This window comes from Ranitomeya imitator, chromosome 10 (assembly GCF_032444005.1).
Source record: "Ranitomeya imitator isolate aRanImi1 chromosome 10, aRanImi1.pri, whole genome shotgun sequence".
NCBI lineage: Eukaryota > Metazoa > Chordata > Amphibia > Anura > Dendrobatidae > Ranitomeya > Ranitomeya imitator.
In genome coordinates, this window is record NC_091291.1 from 87,546,630 (window position 1) to 87,570,612 (window position 23,983).

Sequence of the window (23,983 nt, forward strand, 5' to 3'; positions counted from 1 at the left end):
AGTACACACACACATTGCTCTGCACACTGTACACACACACACATTGCTCTGCACACTGTACACACACACATTGCTCTGCACACTGTACACACACATTGCTCTGCACACTGTACACACACATTGCTCTGCACACTGTACACACACACATTGCTCTGCACACAGTACACACACACACTGCTCTGCACACTGTACACACACATTGCTCTGCACACTGTACACACACATTGCTCTGCACACTGTACACACACATTGCTCTGCACACTGTACACACACAGATTGCTCTGCACACTGTACACACACATTGCTCTGCACACTGTACACACACATTGCTCTGCACACTGTACACACACACATTGCTCTGCACACTGTACACACACATTGCTCTGCACACTGTACACACACATTGCTCTGCACACTGTACACACACATTGCTCTGCACACTGTACACACACATTGCTCTGCACACTGTACACACACATTGCTCTGCACACTGTACACACACACATTGCTCTGCACACTGTACACACACATTGCTCTGCACACTGTACACACACATTGCTCTGCACACTGTACACACACATTGCTCTGCACACTGTACACACACATTGCTCTGCACACTGTACACACACATTGCTCTGCACACTGTACACACACACACTGCTCTGCACACTGTACACACACACACTGCTCTGCACACTGTACACACACACATTGCTTTGCACACTGTACACACACATTGCTCTGCACACTGTACACACACACATTGCTCTGCACACTGTACACACACACATTGCTCTGAACACTGTACACACACTGCTCTGCACACTGTACACACACTTTGCTCTGCACACTGTACACACACACATTGCTCTGCACACTGTACACACACATTGCTCTGCACACTGTACACACACATTGCTCTGCACACTGTACACACACATTGCTCTGCACACTGTACACACACTGCTCTGCACACTGTACACACACATTGCTCTGCACACTGTACACACACACTGCTCTGCACACTGTACACACACACATTGCTTTGCACACTGTACACACACATTGCTCTGCACACTGTACACACACACATTGCTCTGCACACTGTACACACACACATTGCTCTGAACACTGTACACACACTGCTCTGCACACTGTACACACACATTGTTCTGCACACTGTACACACACATTGTTCTGCACACTGTACACACACACATTGCTCTGCACACTGTACACACACTGCTCTGCACACTGTACACACACACATTGCTCTGCACACTGTACACACACATTGCTCTGCACACTGTACACACACACTGCTCTGCACACTGTACACACACATTGCTCTGCACACTGTACACACACACACATTGCTCTGCACACTGTACACACACACACATTGCTCTGCACACTGTACACACACATTGCTCTGCACACTGTACACACACATTGCTCTGCACACTGTACACACACATTGCTCTGCACACTGTACACACACACATTGCTCTGCACACTGTACACACACACTGCTCTGCACAGTGTACACACACATTGCTCTGCACACTGTACACACACATTGCTCTGCACACTGTACACACACACATTGCTCTGCACACTGTACACACACACATTGCTCTGCACACTGTACACACACATTGCTCTGCACACTGTACACACACATTGCTCTGCACACTGTACACACACATTGCTCTGCACACTGTACACACACATTGCTCTGCACACTGTACACACACACATTGCTCTGCACACTGTACACACACATTGCTCTGCACACTGTACACACACACATTGCTCAGTTGACTCCGCCGGCGGCTCCAGCCCATTGTTACTTTCCGCCGTGTGTCTGTCCCTTTAAGCGGAGGGGCAGGTCCTGGAGGAAGTGACGGCCTCAGAGCCGCCGCCTGGGGGAGAACATCCCAAGATCCGAGTCCGGCCCGGGAGAGACGCGGCGGCCGGAGCGGATGAGGACGGAGCGTGTGCGGGAGCTCTGCTGGGGCGGACGGGCCGGGGGCAGAGGCTTCCAGCAGGACGGGCGGCCGATCCGGAGGTCACATCTGCCCCGGGTGAGTGCGGCTCTGCGCAGCCATCCTCCAGCGCTCAGCGGTGGTCCCTGCTCCCCCCGGCTCCTGCCCCCCGGTCGCCCCTCTGATCCATCCCGCATCTTACGGCTTTGGTTGTGACAGTGACAACTATAGTGCGACCATCAGAGGGGTCACATGGACCCCAATATGCCACCGGCAGGACTCCCCTCCCCCATCCTTACTCCTCTGCCCCCATGTGTGCTGTGAGCCCCTCTTCCACATGTGCAGATGATGACCACTATGGATGTAGCCCCCCGGGGACACAAGTCTCGTCCAGCAGCGTCAATTTATGGAACATTATATCTTTTTTGTTATCACATTTGCCATATAGTGGAGCACAAGCTATTACTCCCTGTTATCAGCCTTGTCCGGCAGGTAGCGAGCGTGAGTATCGTCCATGTGACACATCCCAGTGTGTGCCCTGATCTGTGTATCCCTGTGTATGGACTTCACACACTACACATATTCCACATCATCTGTGATCTCAGGAGACCGTGATCTGCTCCCCTAGAAGATGGTGGTCCCACCACTGCCCTGTCCTACGGGGGCTCGGACAGATGCACTACACGTCCCACCACTGCCCCGTCCTGCGGGGCTCGGACAGATGCACTACAGGTCCCACCACTGCCCCGTCCTGCGGAGCTCGGACAGATGCACTACAGGTCCCACCACTGCCCCGTCCTGCGGGGCTCGGACAGATGCACTACAGGTCCCACCACTGCCCCGTCCTACGGGGGCTCGGACAGATGCACTACAGGTCCCACCACTGCCCTGTCCTACGGGGGCTCGGACAGATGCACTACAGGTCCCACCACTGCCCTGTCCTGCGGGGCTCGGACAGATGCACTACACGTCCCACCACTGCCCCGTCCTGCGGAGCTCGGACAGATGCACTACAGGTCCCACCACTGCCCCGTCCTGCGGAGCTCGGACAGATGCACTACAGGTCCCACCACTGCCCCGTCCTACGGGGGCTCGGACAGATGCACTACAGGTCCCACCACTGCCCCGTCCTGCGGGGCTCGGACAGATGCACTACAGGTCCCACCACTGCCCCGTCCTGCGGAGCTCGGACAGATGCACTACAGGTCCCACCACTGCCCTGTCCTGCGGGGCTCGGACAGATGCACTACACGTCCCACCACTGCCCCGTCCTGCGGGGCTCGGACAGATGCACTACAGGTCCCACCACTGCCCCGTCCTGCGGAGCTCGGACAGATGCACTACAGGTCCCACCACTGCCCCGTCCTGCGGGGCTCGGACAGATGCACTACAGGTCCCACCACTGCCCCGTCCTACGGGGGCTCGGACAGATGCACTACAGGTCCCACCACTGCCCTGTCCTACGGGGGCTCGGACAGATGCACTACAGGTCCCACCACTGCCCTGTCCTGCGGGGCTCGGACAGATGCACTACACGTCCCACCACTGCCCCGTCCTGCGGAGCTCGGACAGATGCACTACAGGTCCCACCACTGCCCCGTCCTGCGGAGCTCGGACAGATGCACTACAGGTCCCACCACTGCCCCGTCCTACGGGGGCTCGGACAGATGCACTACAGGTCCCACCACTGCCCCGTCCTGCGGGGCTCGGACAGATGCACTACAGGTCCCACCACTGCCCCGTCCTGCGGAGCTCGGACAGATGCACTACAGGTCCCACCACTGCCCTGTCCTGCGGGGCTCGGACAGATGCACTACACGTCCCACCACTGCCCCGTCCTGCGGGGCTCGGACAGATGCACTACAGGTCCCACCACTGCCCCGTCCTGCGGAGCTCGGACAGATGCACTACAGGTCCCACCACTGCCCCGTCCTGCGGGGCTCGGACAGATGCACTACAGGTCCCACCACTGCCTCCTCCTGCGGGGGCTCGGACAGATGCACTACAGGTCCCACCACTGCCCCGTCCTACGGGGGCTCGGACAGATGCACTACAGGTCCCACCACTGCCCCGTCCTGCGGGGCTCGGACAGATGCACTACAGGTCCCACCACTGCCCCGTCCTACGGGGGCTCGGACAGATGCACTACAGGTCCCACCACTGCCCCGTCCTACGGGGGCTCGGACAGATGCACTACAGGTCCCACCACTGCCCCGTCCTGCGGGGCTCGGACAGATGCACTACAGGTCCCACCACTGCCCCGTCCTACGGGGGCTCTGACAGATGCACTACACGTCCCACCACTGCCCCGTCCTACGGGGGCTCGGACAGATGCACTACAGGTCCCACCACTGCCCCGTCCTACGGGGGCTCGGACAGATGCACTACACGTCCCACCACTGCCCCGTCCTACGGGGGCTCGGACAGATGCACTACAGGTCCCACCACTGCCCCGTCCTACGGGGGCTCGGACAGATGCACTACAGGTCCCACCACTGCCCCGTCCTGTGCCACCACGTTACTGAACTGTAATGTGCCCAATCACCTTCTTGGTCCTGCTCAGGATGCCCCAATGCTCTGCCCGTTCTCCGTCCTGCCCTGGTACTGTATTACTCAGGATGCCCCAATACTATGCCCATTCTCGGTCCTGCCCTGGCACTATATTACTCAGGATGCCCCAATACTATGCCCATTCTCCGTCCTGCCCTGGCGCTGTATTACTCAGGATGCCCCAATACTATGCCCATTCTCGGTCCTGTCCTGGCGCTGTATTACTCAGGATGCCCCAATACTATGCCCATTCTCGGTCCTGTCCTGGCGCTGTATTACTCAGGATGCCCCAATACTATGCCCATTCTTGGTCCTGTCCTGGCGCTGTATTACTCAGGATGCCCCAATACTATGCCCATTCTCGGTCCTGTCCTGGCGCTGTATTACTCAGGATGCCCCAATACTATGCCCATTCTCGGTCCTGTCCTGGCGCTGTATTACTCAGGATGCCCCAATACTATGCCCATTCTCGGTCCTGTCCTGGCGCTGTATTACTCAGGATGCCCCAATGCTATGTCCATTCTCGGTCCTGCCCTGGCATCCAATGCTCTGACCGTGGCACATGCTGTATCGCCGTGGTGTCCTGTGACGCTCACACTTTCTGCTCCATTTCTTCTCCATGAAGGTCCGGTCTTGTCCCTGACCATAGCGGTGCTGTCTCCTCCTTACGAGGAGCGTTGTTATTTGTGGTGTGGGTCAGTGACAGATATGGTGCACGGTCTGTGTCCAATCTTCTGTCAGATCTTCATCTGTCTCCCATGTACCCGTCGTTGTGTAATCTGCCCACAGTTTCCTCATCTGTTCTGGGATTTTGCTCTCAGAACTTTCCTTTGTATTGTGTAACTTGCTGTTTTGGGGTGTGCAGGTCCGGGCACGGCTTGTGTTGTGCGCTCGCTGGGGTTAGGATTTGGGCTTCTCCTCACATTTCAAGCTTTGCTTCTTTATTTCTACCATTGAGTTTGTGTTTTCCTTTCTCCAGTTTTCCCCAGTACAGCTCGCCTCGCTGCCTGGTGATGTGTCCTCTGGTAGCAGCCAGACATTTCTTGTGGCTGTTGTCGTTGCTGTGGTACTGTAGAACAAGCCTCGGGGAGCTGAAGGTCCGTGTCCGTCTGGAAGATGGTCAGGTAGCAGAGGAGAGCCTGCAGGCGGACAGCGAGAGGGACTGTATCACCCTGGAGTTCCGGAAGGCAGATGGCACTTTTATCACCTACCTGGCAGACTTCAGACAGGTGAGCGCTGGTGTAATGGTGCTTGACCACGGTAATGGTGGCAGTAACATCATGTGAGATGTAGGGAAAGCTCATAGAATCCTTCTGCAGTCGTCATTGTGGGTGCTGCTCTTCTAGAACCGGCATAGTTGTGAGTCACCTTGTAATGGCGGTCTATCCTGCCCAAACCACCGGCAGCATGAATCCGAGCCCGGCTGTATGACCGCACCAAGGTACGTGTACTCACTCTGGCGTTTCAGAAGAACTTAGTTGGAGATCCCGGCTGGGGATCATAGGAACAGATGAGACCAGTCCAGTGCTGCACCCCCCCGCACCACTCCAGGTGATAGACAAGTGTTTACATAGGGAGAAACCTGACAATCAACCACAGTGGTCAGGTAGAAGCCAGGTGAGGATGTCCCTGGTCTCCAGCCTTGTCTCTGCCTATGAATCGGCAAATTATATTTTTGCTGAAACGCTGGAGACAAGTACACCTGTTGGCAGCCCGCCTCTGATTCTTGCCGCCCGTGGTTTGGATGCCATGAATCACCTGTCGGGTTCTTTGTCACTACAGAGAGATTTTGGCTCTAAGTGATGGTTTATGGTATTTGCATGTACTAGTTTATGATAAGCTCTTTATTATGCCAAGAGAATTTCATCATGGTTTTTTTTTCTGCCAGTAACCATTTTCTACCCTCACCACCTGTGGGTGATGTTCACACACAGTGTACCTGCTCAGAAAGTTCTGTAACGTTTCACCACTGAATTCAAGGGTGTGAAATCCTAACTGGATAGTAAATGTGCAGCATATTATCCTCAGGAGAGTCGATCAGTGTCCGCAGATTCCCAATGCTCACAATATCAAGGATCCCATGTCCTGAGTTTGACTGTTGCGGTGGTCTGTAGTCGGCCGTCTCTATCATCCCACAGACTTTTGAATGGGGCAGATATGCAATCCCTGCTCCGATCACCTTCCCGTGATATGTGGGGGTCCGAGCTGTGGAACGCCCAACAATCAGACATTTATTAGGTGAGAAGTATTGGTTATGGGATTCATGGTCACATAGGGATACTGATCAGTGTCCAACAGTCGAAGCCCTCTCTGACCAGCTGTCACCTCAGGGGAAATATGGGTTTAGGGCTCATGTAGACGGCTGTGGACCTTGGTCCGATCTCGGAACACAATTCAAGGACTGACTGCGGCTTTCCTGACCCAATCTTGACGGCTTCATATAATTCTATGAGTCTGTTGGTCTCGAGTCTGGGAAGCCGCGGCCAGTGGTCCATGCTCTTACCGATGGGCGTCTGAATGAGCCCGTACAGTTTCCACTGAGAATGCGTACAAGTACCTGTCTACCCGTCGTTGCCACTCACATTTTGTGTATAGGAAATCTCTGAGAAGCTCAGCATAGACCTTTAGAGACTAACACGGCTGGTTCTTCCCCTTCACACTGGCAGGAGATTTCCCCATGTAGCGGGAGCTGGCATTGCAGTCCGGTCGCTGAGGAAACCAACCTCGTGATGGAGACATTTGTCACTGTGCGAGCTGTAAAGCCAGCAAGTCACCAGAGCAGTGGGGGTCACCAGATTCACGGCGGCTGCTGGTGGTTTCTTTCTTCCTTTTGGCAAGACTTTCCAGCACGTACAACATATTTATAAGGGTTGAGAAAAGCAGATGGCGAGGCCTACTGTATGACGGCCTGGAGTAATTCGGCATGTGTGGCCCCTATTTGAGGTAGATGCCCCCTTAGGCTGGGTACACGCGGTCTGATGACACACGGCCTTTAGGGCTCCTGACCCAACTCAACTGCCTCGTATAAATCTAGGAGACTGTAGAGTGCAGGTCATAAGCCTCACCGTCAACGCAAACCGCAAGACATTGGTGTAAATGCGGCCTGAGCCAGTGTCTGACTCCTCAATGATCCTTACAAGAGGACCAGAGACATCAGCCAATCTGGCCACCGATCATATCCCGGAACATGCCGCAAGACTCGTCATAGGGTCAGATATTGACTCAAATGCTTGAAACCACCTCTCGGTGACATTGTTTTCATAGGCCGGTTTCACAAATGTGTTTTTGGCATACGTGAAAAGCGGACCCATTTTCATCAGTGTATGGTCAGTGCGTCGGATTTTATCATCAGTTTCGTCAGTTCTTCTCAAGTGCAAAAAAAAAAAAAAGCTTATCTCCTAACTGTCAGTGAAAAATGTCCAGCCCCTGTAAACTGGCGGATATGTCACCGGCCTATACACTGACAGGGGAATTTGATTAGTGACTGAGATAAAAACAGACACTTCTCCTTTTTATTTTATCTATTGTTTTCTAGAAACTTGATCTGAAAAAAGTCACATGAAGAGCCCCATAGAACACGTGCCCATTATACTCCATATGTAAAAAATAAAAAAACGAGCACATATGAGAAATCGGACACGTGGAAAGGGACCTGCTAGTAGGGAGCTAATTTGCATACTTATTCTTCCCCCATGAAGTATTTGACATTACACATCCAATTTCTGTAAGGCGAATTGGTCTCTCCTTCCCCACAGTTCTGCCATAAACCTTAATGCTTCATTCACACATCTATGTTTCATAATATGGACATGTAAATTCTCTTCAGAGGACAAGGACATAAACTCTAGCGCCACCTATAGCAAGTATCAATCCTAAAAGTCCACATTGACCCTTTAAAGCGCCTAGTCACACGATTTGGGATAAAAGCTAAACCTGAATCTCGATTTCCGGACAGGTTTCAGGGCGTTGCCCCTCCTCAGTGCAAAAGAAGAGATCTAATTTGACTGTGAGAGGCCTCTGACTGGGGTCTAAGGGGTAACATCTCTCCTTGTGGAGATTGACATGCCAGTGTAAAAGACCCCAGCCAGAGGCATGTCATGCAGCCAAATGAGATCTCGTGCTTTGCACTGAGGAGGGGGCAACACCCTGAAACACGTGTTTGCAAATAGGACATGAGCTAAATCGGAATCTCTGTCATGTGGCAAGGCTCGTTAAAGGGTCGATATTGACTTGTAGCATTGCTGCTTCCAATCGGTGGCGCTAGAGTTTAACCCTCTTCCTCTATGAAGAGGCAGTTTGCATACTTAATTTCCTAGAGGAGCTTGCACGGCCTCTAAGTCTCCTTACACAGTCATGTCACTCTCCACAAGGATAGTATGGACAGTGATACACGGGTCTCCAGACCCAAACATGACCGCCTCATACATGTGTGACTGTAGCATTAGTCACATACTCCTGATGTGTTCATGCGCTTGTTATAGACTGGTTGTGATGATTGTATCCGGTTGAGAAGCCTTTCTTACACTAGATGTCTATTGATCTGTCTGGAGGGCGGCTGTACAGCTGACGCACTGTGTGTCATCGCCCTTAGGATGTCCTCTTCTGTAGAAGTTGTGGGAGCCTTGCATTGCCTTTGTTACTGATGAACGTTCTTCACTGTCCATCACTCACCGCACCCAAAGGAGAGACGCTCATGTGCTGCAGTGAAGTACTCGCCATGCGATGCCACCACTGTCTCTGGGCCTCCCCAGTCCGCACCAGCACAGGCCTGGGAACCATGAAGCTGGAGGCGCTGCCATTGTCACGTTGTGTCCCAGCAGAGGACGGGTCTGAATACTCTTCTACGTGGCCACATCTGGACCACAGATGCACCCCCGCTCCTCTCAGACGCCTCGTGTTGGCTGGAGTGTTGCTGCGGGCTTGTTGTTTGTGGGAGAAAAAAAAAGATCTTCTGTCTCTGCAGTCAATAGGAGCTGCCCTCGCTATCTGGGCAGCGCCAAATGCCGTGATGAAGCTTCCATTGTGGCATTTCAGCCGTGCCAGCAACTTCACTAGAGAGAACTTATAGGTCGAGAGCAAAGAAGAATAACAAATCCAAACAATACACTACTAAATACAGATATACCGCAAGTATATATGTACACACCATCGTGGCCAAACGTTCTGAGACTGAAAAATGTTGGCTTTCCCATAGTTTGCTTCTTTGTTGCTCTTAGATCTTTTAGCCTATGTACATTTTAAGACACGTCTTACAGTACCAGGCTATGAGATTACAGAAATCTCATGCACACATATTGTTGTTTTATTTTCCTTTCCAGACCGAATTGAAAAATTGCTGCGTTTTTTTGAAAACTACAGCATTTTTTTCACCCACAGCAAGCAATGAGTAATTGCAAAAACGCAGCAAAAAATAAACAAAGTTACAGTAGTATGTGAAACATATTTATTTTTGTGATTTTTTTTTTTTTTTTTTTTTTTTTTCCCCCCCACACACCAAGTTTAAACCGTAATGTCTTGGTCTCCTCCCCTGAAAATGGTAGGATTAGTGCAGTTTAATTTAAATTAGTGATATGTGTAAAAAGTAAACATTGGCCGACCAAAGAATGAAAATAAAAAATACCTGTGGCCGACCAAGGTGTGAAATTGAGCAATACCTGTGGCCGACCAAGGTGTGAAATTGAGCAATACCTGTGGCCCACCAAGGAGTGAAATTGAGCAAGTGTGGAAGTAAACAATGTCCTACAAACTCGATGCTCGGCTAATATTTTAGGTAGCCTATTCCTGACCGATTCCACTTCCCCGCACTTGCATGTAATTGTATTTTTTCATGAACTTTTGTGTTCAGAATAGTCACTTTTTTTTTTTTTTTTTTTTTTCCAGACACAAAAATCTTTTTCCAATAAATACTATTTTTTATATTGCCCTTTTTGTATATTTAATACTACACTTGGTCATGGCCAAAAGTTCTCGGTTCTTTATAGGTGTATTATATATAGTGGACTCCCATTTGTCACATGGTGTTATATGATGATCCGTCTAAATCACATTTTTCTGGGATTCCGACAGAATGGGCAAGGCTCCGTGTCAATGTCCCTGTATTATTGAAGTGTCGCCTTCTGGTTTTTATTATTTTACGGCTTTACAAAGTGGAAACAGTCAGTGACGTCTAATGTAGGCACAATAAAACCATCCGACATCTCCATGGCTTCAACCACCATGTGCAATAACCACAGTGCAGAGGTCACTGCTGTATCTTTAACTCGTTAATAACCAGTCGATCTGGAGCCTTAATGACTAGGCATATTTTTTTCTCTTTAATGTCACATTCTTATAGCCGGAATGTTTCGGTTTTTTTTAATTATAATTTTTTCATCAACTTTGCTGTTTTGTATTTTTGAATACTATTTTTGAGGTGCCTGAAATTCACTGTAACGCTTCGTTACCCTTTTTATGTCTTTTGTTGTTGAGGAGGGGGTGCATTTACCGTATTTTTGAGTATTGCTTTAATGCATTCGCAGTGTGGGCCGACGCAGAGAACCTCCTCCCTCTGGGGCGGCACTCTATTCTAAAGCCCCTAACTGAAAATATGTAGTAGTGATTTAAGGGAATTTTTCTTCTTTTTTGCCACCTAATGGCTATGTGCACATGAAGTTTTTTTTGCCAACACTTCTCGAAAAAAATTCTGTGTGCTCATAGCCAATGTGAGAGCAGCATGATGGAGGGGCAGAGACCCTGATTTCAGCAATGTGTTACTTACTAGGCTGTAGGTCTGGTAACCTCCTGCTAAGAGTATCACTAGAGGACTAGTAATCCTGCTGCCATGTCGTCCTCCATATTCATGAGCTCTGTATAACTCTACCCCCCGCTTTCTGCCTCTGCACAGTGTATACAGAAAGTGGCCAATCAGTAGTGAGGGTGGGGTTACACAGAGCTCCGCAATAGAGGACTACGAGATCTGTATCAGATAAACGTGTGATTTTATCAAGTGACACTGCTGGAATCAGGGTCTCTGCCCCTACATTATGCGGCTTTGGTAACATGGTGACAGATTTACCTTAATTAATTTGATCAATGTCTTCATGAGGATGGCGACCTGCAATGCTCATGTTATTAACATAATCTACTTATCAGACTTCTATTCTCCCATCACATATGCCGATACAGTTTCTAAGCTTGACTGTTCGTAAATAATGTGGTTTGTAAACCACCATGTAATCACTTTTTATTGTCTTTATGTGTCTAAAATGGCAAGTTGGGCAACTTACTAGATGGTCATGAAAAGCAACGTACCGTTTTGTGTCTGCAGCTCCTATGCAGAGCTGTACATATTGTGTATTTCTTAGGCTACTTTTACACTAGCGTCGGAATCTCCCCGTCGCAATGCGTCGGGCAGAGATTCCGATGCTAGCGTTTAACGCACTGCACAACGGAGGCAGCGGATGCATTTCTCCGGCGCATCCGCTGCCCCATTGTGAGGTGGGGGCGGAGTTCCGGCCGCGCATGCGCGGTCGGAAAAAGCGGTCCGTCAGGAGCAAAAAACGTTACATGTAGCGTTTTTTGCTCCCGACGGTCCGCCAAAGCACGACGCATCCGATGCACGACGGATGCGACATGTGGCAATCCGTCGCAATGCGTCGTCAATACAAGTCTATGGGGAAAAAACGCATCCTGCAAGCACTTTTGCAGGATGCGTTTTTTCTGCAAAACGACATTGTGACAGATTGCAGTTAATGCTAGTGTGAAAGTAGCCTTAGTAGTGTGTCTTCGCCCTCCGCGCTCCTCCGCCCTCGCCGCCTCCTGTCCGTCTCATCTTCTCAGATCTGTATTGGCGGTCTACCTGCTCTGACGCCCCAGTTTCGCACTGCTGACGTCTTGATGACCACCGTCAGACGCCCTGTGTGGATGACTTTGGGCACTTTTTCCCGGTTCCGGTTTGAGTTGTCCCATCTGGCATTGGGTTGGGTTCCCGCTCTCCTCCTTCCCTGGGACCTGCCATCATATTCCAGGGCTGGATGAGCAGCTGGTGGCCCCAGGCCTTTCTGTCCTCGGGTGAACTGTCCTGAGCTCTTACCTCATATGTCGGGGTCTCGGCTGATCCTACAGCACAATGCTCTATATTCCTTGTTGTATCTGTTCACATGTTCGGTGTTACACGTGTCCTCCCTGTGTTGGGGATCTTAATCACTGTCCATCTTGACCCCGCTCACACTTTGGGTCCTGGGAAAGCTTCCAGGTGCATGTGCCCAACTTTTCCATGTGCCCTAATGTGCTTGGTGTGTCCTTTTGGTGTACATAGTGTCAGTATATATTTTATTTTAGATATGTTTTACGGTAGTGGTCAATGGCTGATGTTTGCCCCATGGGGGGGCCATATAGGTGGGTATACATTTGGGGAAACTCATATTTAATATAAAAGTATAATAAGAAGTGTGAACAGCTCCCTAAAAAAGATCTGTCGCCAGCTTTCTCAATGCATCTGCAACTTGGGATTTAGGCTTTAGAGATGGACCTATTTGGCTGGTGTACTTGCTTTGAAAATCCATGTCAGAATTGCTCTCTAATACTCTGAAAAGTTTAACTCCATGTCTGCCCACCTAAGCTGACTGATGGCTCCTCAGTGTTCCTCCTCCCTGTTGCTGTTGAATCTCGCCCTGCTCAGGACAAGCTGCAGCTGTCATTCTGGGTGGGCAGAGACTGAATACACATGGAGCTGTCAGCTCTTATAACTGAACTGATAAAATGCTTACAATCAGGGTTATACAGCCATGCTGACGTAGACTTTCAGAGTAAATACACCAGGCTCATCCGGTGTGAGAGATGACTAATGTGAAATCTGGTGCCGGATCCACTTTAATCCAATATAAATGTATCTTTCTGGTCGTTCTGCCTTCCGGGAGGGATCCGATGGCCAAGGTCAGTAACCCTGCAGCGTTCCTAGATTGTCTGGAATGTGTGGGAAGATGGATCATGGGAACCTTCCAGCTATAATACATGTATGTTTTGAGAAGCAATTCCTGCCTTGGGGCTACGTGGGTTCCACAGACCAGTAAGGCAAACAGCTCTGGAAGGAGCGCTGCGTGGAGCAGGGTGGGATGGTGGTGTTTTTATAAGAAGTTAGAATGCTGAGTGATCAAAGCGCGCCGACCATTATGTAGCTGCGGGCGTTGGAGGGTTGTGTGTTTGCTTTATCGGTATTCTCCGCAGTGATGGAAGTTGTTGAGATGTATTGCGGTCTATGAATCTGGAGCTGTGAGGTTTGTATTGTATAAAGTGAGTTGTGGATGACCATTAAAGCCATAAATCGCCTTTATTCCAGCACCACCACCGTTGATTCCTCTGATGACCTAGGTGCTTAGAGTTGCCCCCTTTTTAAATAATACCTTTCACTGGATTTATAGCACCTCATTCTATTGAGGCCGCTCCACTGATTCTGGAACAGTTTTTCTTTTTCTTCTGGGCTTATCGGTTCTAAAGTTATGCCCCTTTCTAATAAAAGTGCTACGGTAATTTCCCCCTTCAGCCAACTGGGCGTATACCGCAGAACCTCCCTATTGGCAGAGCCTTGTTTTGATTGGCCGACATCGGAACAGAAAAAGCAAGCCGCCATGAAAAGTTCTGGGTATACGCCCAGTTGGCTGAACGGGAACATTTTCACCTTTATTATCGGGGGGCATAACTTTGGAAAAGAGGGGCACAGAAGAAAAAGAAAAACTGTTCCAAAATCGAGAATTGGAGGAGGAACTTGGTTTTAATTAACATGTCCTGTAAGGGGCCCTCTTCAAACATTAGATACCCCAAGGGCATCAAAAAATGTCTGCAGAGAAGGCGGCTTCCATAGTTTATAGATCTGGCAATTGGTTGTTCCTTACAGCTGTCGGACATTGTAGCTTCAAGATGGCCTTTGTTAAATGTACAGATTATTCAATGATCTGAGCCACTTTGTAATGAGAAAGGGACATTAAAGGGGTATTCCCGTCTCCAGGATCCTGTCCCAATATGTAGTATGTATAATAATTAATATTAGCAAATGCCTCCAATTAGAAATGTATTGTAGTTCTTCTGTGCAGGGCATTGCAGTAGCGCAAGTATCCATGGTTACGTACACTGATGGATAACTCACTATGTGAGTGGTTGTAACCATGGATACCTAAGCTACTGTAATACCCTGCACCGTGACATAGCTAATCAGGAGAACTGTACTACATTTCTAATTGCAGGTATTTGTGAATATTCTTATTACACCTACTACATATTCGGATAGGATCTTGGAGATGGGAATATTAAGCTGCAGATGCTTCTCCAATATATGAACAATTTTCTCCCTGGACCCGAAACTGTCTGCTTTACCCATCTGTGACATATTTTGTGTCTGGATAACATCAGTGGCGAGTTTTCCGTTTTGACCAAGTTTCCATTTGATCGCGGGCAATATTCCAGGTCTGTGGAGCATTAGGAAAGCTGCATCAGCTGTTTGGGTAAAGACGTCCCTGGAGATCGGAGGAGAATTGTGGAAAGTTTTAGATCAGCTGGATTCAGACCTTGGTGAAGTAGTATTGTGCCTGTCAGAGGCTATGGAGGATGATTAATGTGGGGCTTCCGATTATCGTGCTCTCCAGTTTCCATACTTTTTCCGTCTGGAGACACCTGAGGTAAGATCTGATGTTGTACATCGTTTCCAGCTCACACGGTTTATCACTTATGTCACAGCGTTTTCTCCCTCATCTGTTTCCCAGAAGTCTTGTCCATTGTACGTTTCTCAGGAAACTTACTCACTCGACCAGATCTTTGTGGTTTGTGCTTTACAGAAGAGGGAATGGACAAACCCAATGTGATTTATATAAACTGTGAACCTAGTAATATGACTGTCAGCCCAAAATGACTGCTCAAACCAGCGCATGCGCTCTGTGCACCTTTGGTGTGGGCAAACCGTTCAGGACCCCTCCACATTTACCGTACTTGTTTTCCTCCCACCTCCGTACTTCTTTGGCTTCAGAAAACCTGAGCTGTCAATATAGAAAACAAGTATAGCGGGATGGTGCGCTGACCGGTGTGACCCTGCAACGTGTGCATCTGCCAAGTGTGTACTGCGCGCTCATACTTGGTTTCAACAGTCATTTTGTCCTGACAGACCCCCTCAAATAATAAAAGAAAATCAACTGTAAAATTGCCCACTGCATGTTCTCAATCCAGCTTTGTGGAAATCCTGAGGAGAACATGGCTTCATCTCCTGTTGATCCATATTGGGCTTGGTACCTGCTGAGGGGTTAAACCTAAACATGGGGCAAGTTTTAAAGGAGTCCTAACCATGGCGGTGTAAATGATATACTGGCTGCATGATTGCAACCAGGAATAGGATTCTCTGAAATGTTCTAGTATTTAAGAGAAATTACACTTTCAACATCTGGACTATAGCGGGAAACCAGATTAGTGAGTGACGGGTCTCTCCCTGGTCTGTACATAGGCAAAGACCTGTCTGTTAACCACCTGCTGCGGTGCTCTGAAGAGCCGGCCAAGGACCCAGCCGGATTAGTCTGGTCTCCGGTTATGGCCCTCGGCTGGATCTTTTGAAAGTAAATTTCCTATGAAACTCCATAGCATTTCTGAGAATAATTATATACCTGGCCGCAATTGTGCAGCCAGGCTGTGATTTATGCTGCCTACGGTTTGGGCATTATGAATCGCATGACAGGTACGCTTGGTCACCCACACCAGAGATGACCGAAGAAAGGGAGAGGCTCCTGCTGCAGCCAGTTGTCTCACAGCTTGCTGGAGGATAAGGGGGAAATGGCTGATCTGAGACACATATATCTCTCACTCTCGCGCTCTCGACTAGACAATCTAAGACTAAAGACCAATAAATAAATATATGTGACAACACTGGGTCCCGTGTGGAGTCAGACCTGACGGGCACCAAATGTCTGTCAATAACAATTCTGTATGAAAATTTTGACTATGATCCTAGGATTGCCCAAGCTCTTGTCCTGGGATTGTAAGCCAAAATTGATGCTTCACAAAGGAAGAGCCTTTATACTGAAACCGTTCATCATCGTTAACAAAACTATTAACTAAGGGTACAAGAATTTCTATTATCTCCGCAATGATCTGTCACCCCAGACAAGAAAAAGCCGGAGTTCAAGCAACGTCGCCTAAGATGATCAATCCCTGCCATCTCGAAAGGCATGTGAAGCCTCCAGCAGACCAGACGTGGTACCATTGCTGGGGGCTGTAGATCTGCATACAGAGAACCCGTCGCTTTCATACAACCCTCTATAGCCCATAAAGATGTCATTGCTCTCCAAATTGTTGTATTCATCCTCATGAGATTAACCTAATGTTGGCCTGAGGAGCTACTGAGGGACCGCTTCCAGCCAGGGGGGCAGGGGGCAGGCTTAACCAGAAGGGGGGAGGCTCCTGCTGCAGCCGCATACAGGATTGCGAGGGGCAGGGATCATGGTGGATCATCTGGGACAGGTTTAATTATATGAGGAGTCAAATTCTTTATCATTTTTTAGCATTCTAGTGTTTAGTAGACTGGCTGACACTTTTCTATCTGACTTTTGCTATACTTTTGCTATTTGCAGCACTTGTGACTCTGCTTGGAAGGAAATTGCCAAATAGATTGATCATCCATCCATCCATCAAAGCGATTTAATTGGGGATGATCCGGACGATGCACCTCATTAGCAGAGACTTTTCACTGCTTTGTATGTCGTGTGTCTTGTAGCAGCTTACACCTTGGTCTTTCTGTAGATGGTGGTCACACATCACATATTCTGCATTGTGTAACGAGGATTTATATTATTAAGGCTTACCATGCGGCAGATCCGGGGTGTTGGCCGCAGCACTTTGAACGTGTTCCTCCACCACTATCAATGGATGAAGCACGCACGCTCACATAGTATATTCAGCATGTCTGATGACCTGCGCACCAGCGGGTAATAAGAATAGGAATATACAGGGACATTGGACTGCAGGAAAGATACAGATCTGTACATGCTTACCCTTTATCCTGCCTCTTTGATGTTTCTTGCCGTTGCCTGTAGTTGGACGTCATTTGTATGTATTGTGTACATTCACGCTTGATAAACCAACAAATACAGAGAACATCATTACTGTAAACTTCATTTTCTGACCTTCTCAATGGCCAGAGTAGAGAAAGCTGCTGCCAGACACTTGTGACAGTGGCTAAAAGGGGAATTACGGTACCTTCTAAATGGGCATTATTGGATAGGGCTTGTATACACAATCAATTTTACAATTTACTGCTTAATAAAAATTTCAGCTGTTCTTGAGATATTAACACTTTTGGTTTACAGCTCATTGCCTTGGAGACTGACCACTGCTGCTAGACAGTAAAACATGCTCAGTGCTTACTATTTTTTTTTTTTTTTTTTTCTATTGAACTTGTAAGCACTGTTTTGAAGCTGGCCACAAGCTGGATAGAAGCGGTGGTCGGTCTCTTCGACAATGAGCTGTAAACAAAAGAAAAGCGTTGACATCTTAAGAGTGGCTGAAAATTTTAACAAGCTGTAAATTGCAAAAAGTGTTTGTACTTACAGATACTGTACAACTATATCCATCTGTGATGAGGAGAATAACCCTGTAAGGCTGGGTTCACATTGCGTTAGTGGCAATCCGCTAACGGAATCCGTTACATAGCGCCACTAACGCAATGTAACAGATCCGTTAGCGCACCCATTGACCGCAATGTATCTAACGCATCGCTAACGTATGCCATTTTTGGCATGCGTTAGCGATGTCCCGTTATTTTCTGACGGACCTCGAACGCTGCTTGTAGCGTTTTTGGGTCCGTTCTTGCTAGCGCAGATCGGGCATCTGCGCTAGCGGGATCGCTAAACGCAATCCCTTTTAGTACATTGCGTTAGCGCATTCCGTTAGCGCATGCGCTAAACGGATTGCACTAACGCAATGTGAAGCTAGCCTAACGCCACTGAAAACAAAATGATCAGGGGATCATATCCACCTACCTGATCCCTCTCCCACCTGAAATCCTCTGTCGGGGAGAGTCGTGAGACCTCCAGACACATAAATTGGTCGTCAGAACTTGTCAGGTTTGGCCGGCATCTGTTGTACACGGGGCCTTAAGATTAGTTTGGTCACAAATCTGTGTGGGTAGACCGATCCTGGCAGATAACTGGTAGCAACGCACCTAGACATTTACCACTGGTGCCAAGTAGTCCACGTACACAGATCAGCCACATAATGAGCCGCAATTGGCAATATAGGACGTGGATTGGAGCTTGTTGTGGTTCTGTTTTTCATGCAACCATAATCACTCAGGCCTAATTACACAAGGACATGTGCTGTCAATAAGACATATATTTTTTTTTATCAATAGCTAAAGAGCATTTTATCATTTGATGTCAGGTTCACACTGGGCCGTGATCGGCCGTCATCGCCCGAGTTTGTAGGTTGCTTCTGTGGTCAAGAAAATGATTTATTCCAAAGCCTCTAAAACCTCCCAGTAGCTCCTACAATCCTGAGGGTTATACACTTAAGTTCTAAAAATGTTCTCTTCATTTCCTTTATCTGTGGGAGTCATCGGAGAATAACATAGAAGGCTGCAATTTCAGCTTCTCTTCAGAACCCAGGCTGGATGTTGTAGATATCACAGTCCTAGTTTAGAAGAATTGCTGTATATTCATACAAGAGAAATATTCTCTCCATGTACATGTAACGTGCCTGTGGACTTCTGTTAGCCATAGGTTGGCAAGCAATGTCTTACAGGCCGACAAGACCACTTATTCCCAATAGCCTGTGTCAAGATGGCAGCGATCCGTGAATGAACAAAGCATCCACTCTTACACAGCCTACAAAATCCATGTTCTCGGCAGCATCAGGGAATGTGCTGCTGACAATCTACAAACTATACAAGTATCAAAAAACATGTAGTTAAAAAAAATCAAGTTATGCAATGGATAAATTGCTGATGGCGGGTGGGTCTGAACTCGGACTCCCAGCAATCCTGATATTATGGGTCTGGAACCCCAAAGAAAGAGATTCTGCAGCCGGGGTTGAGGAGTCTGGAGTCAGGGAGATTGAGGAGTCGGAGGTTTGGGTTCCTGATGTCACAGCCCTGTCTGCAGCCCCCTGTAGAATGTAGCTCGATCTTTGCTCCATTCATGGTCAGTGTCACAAAGCCAAACGCTATACTCTGCTTTCTCCCGCAGCCACAATAACAATGACTAGCGAATGCCGAGAATGTGCCCCTCCACTGCATTCATGGTGGGGCAGATCCCCAATCTCTGGATAGTTCAGATCCCCCCTTCCCCAGTCTCTAGATAATTCCGCTATTGGACCCTGGGCGATCAGTAAGTTATCTCCTATCCTAGAGGTGATTGATGTCTTAGGAATGGCGATCACTCGTCTCCATACCATGTCCATCAATCTGTGTAAAAAGATCCTTAAGCGACCTTGGATCGATGGGTCATGTTGATGGGGGTAAAGCTGGTAGAAAGTCCAGATCACTTGCCACCAGGTGCACCAATAACATAGGCAATGTGTAGCAACAGGAAATAAGAAACACCCAGCATCGCCAATCCAACGAAACTGCAATGACCTTTACTGAATATCCATAGACTACACAGACCGGTACAGTAACTGACAGGTTTTGGATCAGCTAGGATCCCAAATTACAGCGAATGCTATGATTAAGGATCCTAACTGATCCGAAACGCGTCAGTTAGGCTACTTTCACACTAGCGTGGTACTCGGCCCATCGCAGTGCGTCGGGCCTACGTACCGACGCTAGCAGTGAATGCGCTGCACAACGGGGGCAGCGGATGCATTTTTCCAGCGCATCCGCTGCCCCATTGTGAGGTGCGGGGAGGTGGGGGCAGAGTTCCGGCCACGCATGCGCGGTCGGAAATGGCGGACCGTCGGCAGCAAAAAACGTTACATGTAACGTTTTTTGCAGCCGACGGTCCGCCACAACACAGCACAACTGTCGCACGACAGTTGCGACGTGTGGCAATGCGACGCTAATGGAAGTCAATGGAGAAAAAACGCATCCTGCAAGCACTTTTGCAAGATGCATGTTTTTTTCTACAAAATGACGCATAGTGACGTGCAGTGCACGACGCTAGTGTGAAAGTAGCCTAACTGTACCTGTCTGTGGATTTTCCGTAAAGCCCACTGGAATCTTATCCGGTCACCATGCTGGGTGCTGCTAATTGTGGGCAGGAATCTATGTGAAATCTGATTTCAGCAGATATGCGTATCGTTTTGACTCTGGAGGAGCTGTAGAAAATTACTGAGATTTTTCCTCATTCTACGCTGACGTTCCCCAGAGTTTTTCTTTGTTGTGTCTTCAGCCTTTCTTTCGTGGTACAGTAGGTGGATACTTTGCGTTGGTTTTCACTGTGTCTGATGTGGCAGGAACTCTCCCTTAGTCTTGTGACTCGGTGTGAACTTTGTGTAGAAAGCTGGCGTGGCTTCTCCTCCTCCTCCTCCGTCTGTGTGTCCTGCTGGTCGCTCTGCTTTCTTATCGTCCTCCTCCCACATTGCGTTTGTCTCTTGCTTCCTCCGTTCTGCGCTTTTAGCAGGTTTTTCAGTCCTGTCAGGAATGAGTCTCGCTAATGTAAGAACATGGTAATGTCATCATTGGAGTATGGAACGCCTTCCTCTTGGCCGGGGTTCCACTACTCCTACACCGGGGTCAGAGGGGGAATTTTGGCTTTTTCTGCCAGATTTCGTTAAGAGGAGAATAGCGTGATCCGAGGACATGGGCGACCGGAGGCTGGACGGGAGGATTCCTGGGGCTATAGTTCTGTAACCAGATATTGAAGGGAAAGTGACACGTTTCTGGCTTTTCATTTTACGCCTAGATGTAGATTTAGATAAATTCCTCACATCTCCCCGGTGTGATTTATTTTATTTTCCCCGAGTTCAGTGTCCTGATATTGTCGAGTATATCACAAATATATGTACAACCTGCAGCAAAATTGTACCGAATATGTAAAGTAGGAATTTCAGGAAGTGGGGAAATTCAAGGTGAATTCAGTTCACCTCAGATTGCTTCTCTCATTTCTTATAGTTAATGAGGACCCCAACTAAGTTCAGATTTTTAATAACTGGGACGCATTTAGCATCAAATTTTATGGGAAAATCAGACGATTAGAGGAAATACCATTTTTAAACAGGTTTGGTTAAAATAAATATATTTATTTTTGCAATTCTGATGGCGTAAAGATCTTAATCCGCTGAGGAGTTTAGACCTTTTCTTGCATACAGTAGTATGACGCCGTGTTCGGAGCGTATAACCATGTACACATCCCTCTAATGAGCGGAGTACTGGCACAGACGCATGTTCTGTCGCTCTGCCCACAGAGTTTTCTGCTTTTTGCACAAAGAAATTTGAGTATGGGACATTTTAAAAAAAAAAAAAATTTTCTTGGATAAAACCCACAGGAGTATCTGCCACCTGTTCCAGATTCACATACATGTATTTGCATATATAGGCTTAGGCTGCTTTCACACATCCGGTTTTTGGTTTCAGGCTAAATCCGTCAAATTTGCAAAAAAATGGATCCGGTGTAAATTGTGAAAAACTGATGCACTGGATCCGTTTTTTAGCTGGATCCGGCTCTCTGTACTGCGCATGGGTGAGAGAGAGATCCCATGCCAGAAACAAAAACAAAGCTTCTGGGCATGCTCAATGTATAAAAAACGGATTCAGTCGCCGGATACGTTCATTCACACATCCGTTACATGCGTTTATTGCCGGATCCGTCCCTTCAGGCTTTTTTGCCGGACACAAAAAACGTTGCAGGAGACGTTTTTTGTGTCCGGCAAAAAAGCCTGAAGGGACGGATCCGGCACAAAACGAATGAAACGCATGTCCTTCAGGCACAATCCGGCGCGAATACAACTGTATGGGGAAAAAAAACTGATCCGGATTGTGCCTGAAAGAAAAAACCTGATGTGTGAAAGCAGCCTCAGTGTTACATTTTATGTTTTCATGCTCTTTTAGCCAAATACACCAGACCCATGACATGGGTAGAGCCTAATTCAGCACGTTATATCATATTATACTGCTGGAAATCTCAGCAGCTTTCCTACAAGACAGGCCTGCCCTTATAAATCATCTGCACGAGATTTCCATCAATTTAGAAACTCCACAAAGCAGGAAGCTAATGGTTCAACCTCAGCTTAGTGGTCAGACGCGTGCTGCGAATCAGTCCTGGGAAGGATTGGTTCTCCTTTTTTTTAGAAACAAAATTTACCGGTACTTGACAATTTATATGCATGTAGAAAAGCCGCGGAGACACCATCATGTGTTTCTCAACGCAAGCAATAAATAGCCAGGTCTTTCACCGGGAAGGAGCAACCACGAAAGGAACACCACCTATGCCAAAACATGGTATCCATCCACAGACAGCTGTTTCGGGGTATTTGCCCCTCATCAGTGTGGAGTTGGAAACTGGCTATTAGGAGCAGTGCCTAGTAAAAGGACTATAAACAAGGATGAATGACCTCGGGTAGATCAAAACATCCAACACCGCGGAGGCACCATCACGTGTTTCTCAACGCAGTGATCCAGAACACTGCCCCCATCCCTTATGGGAAAAATAATATAGTTTGTGACACCTTCTTTTTTTTATATATATATTATTTTCCTTTAACATGCTGTTCATGTCCAGGCCTTGAGACCCCCCAACCAACCACTTAGAAGACTTTGTAAACCAACACAACAAAGCCTCTAAATGAGGACCTACAAAGAGCGGTGTACAGACACGTAGACATATAGCTCTGTTCACTCGCCCAGGTAGGAGCTTGGCACATCTGCACTTTCTGTAGTTATTTGAGCTATGGGTCAGGGTCTCAGAACTTGAATTCCCTCCACCAATCTTTTTTTTTTTTTGTTTAAATAGTTTTTTATTGAAAGCAAACATGCACAATACAATTTATGCACTGTCCAGTATTTTACAAAAATTTTAACATTTTCCAAACCCCCAACAATCCCAACCATACCCAAACCTCCCCCTCCCCTGACAGCTCCTTCCCAGTTATACTTTTGTTACCAGTATTGATGGTTCCTTGAGCCATTTGACTCACTTATGTTCGCTTGTTCCTTTGGCACTCTCTTCCTTTCAGAGGCTCTCACTCTCCCATTTCCCATAACTATTCATCCCAGCTCGAGCCACGGAGACCACATTTTGTCAAACGTTTCTATTTTCCCACGTCTTTTATAGACCCCCTTTTCCAGATTGAGACCATGTTTAACATAATTCAGGAATTCACCCCTCGTAGGCGGTTCCTCCTTGATCCAGTTCCTTGCTATTACCTTCCTTGCCATGTATAATAGCCTAGCTATTGCTATCTTCCAGATGTTATCCACTCTAATTTCCTCTACATATCCTAGTATACACACTATCGGATCTCTCGGCACTCTGCATTTATACGCCCCTTCCACACGGCTCATT

The 23,983-nt window shown here is 48.0% G+C and overlaps 1 protein-coding gene across 1 annotated transcript in view; it reads left to right on the forward strand.

Annotated features, from left to right (window-relative positions):
* The first annotated feature begins 1,751 nt into the window (after window positions 1-1,751).
* The window catches only part of OAF (out at first homolog), a 33,762-nt gene continuing 11,530 nt past the window's right edge, over window positions 1,752-23,983 (forward strand). Inside the window, exons 1-2 of the mRNA XM_069742077.1 lie at window positions 1,752-2,087; window positions 5,518-5,767. Coding sequence (XP_069598178.1) covers window positions 5,552-5,767 — 216 coding nt within the window. The 5' untranslated portion in view covers window positions 1,752-2,087; window positions 5,518-5,551. The remainder of the gene's footprint in view (window positions 2,088-5,517; window positions 5,768-23,983) is intronic.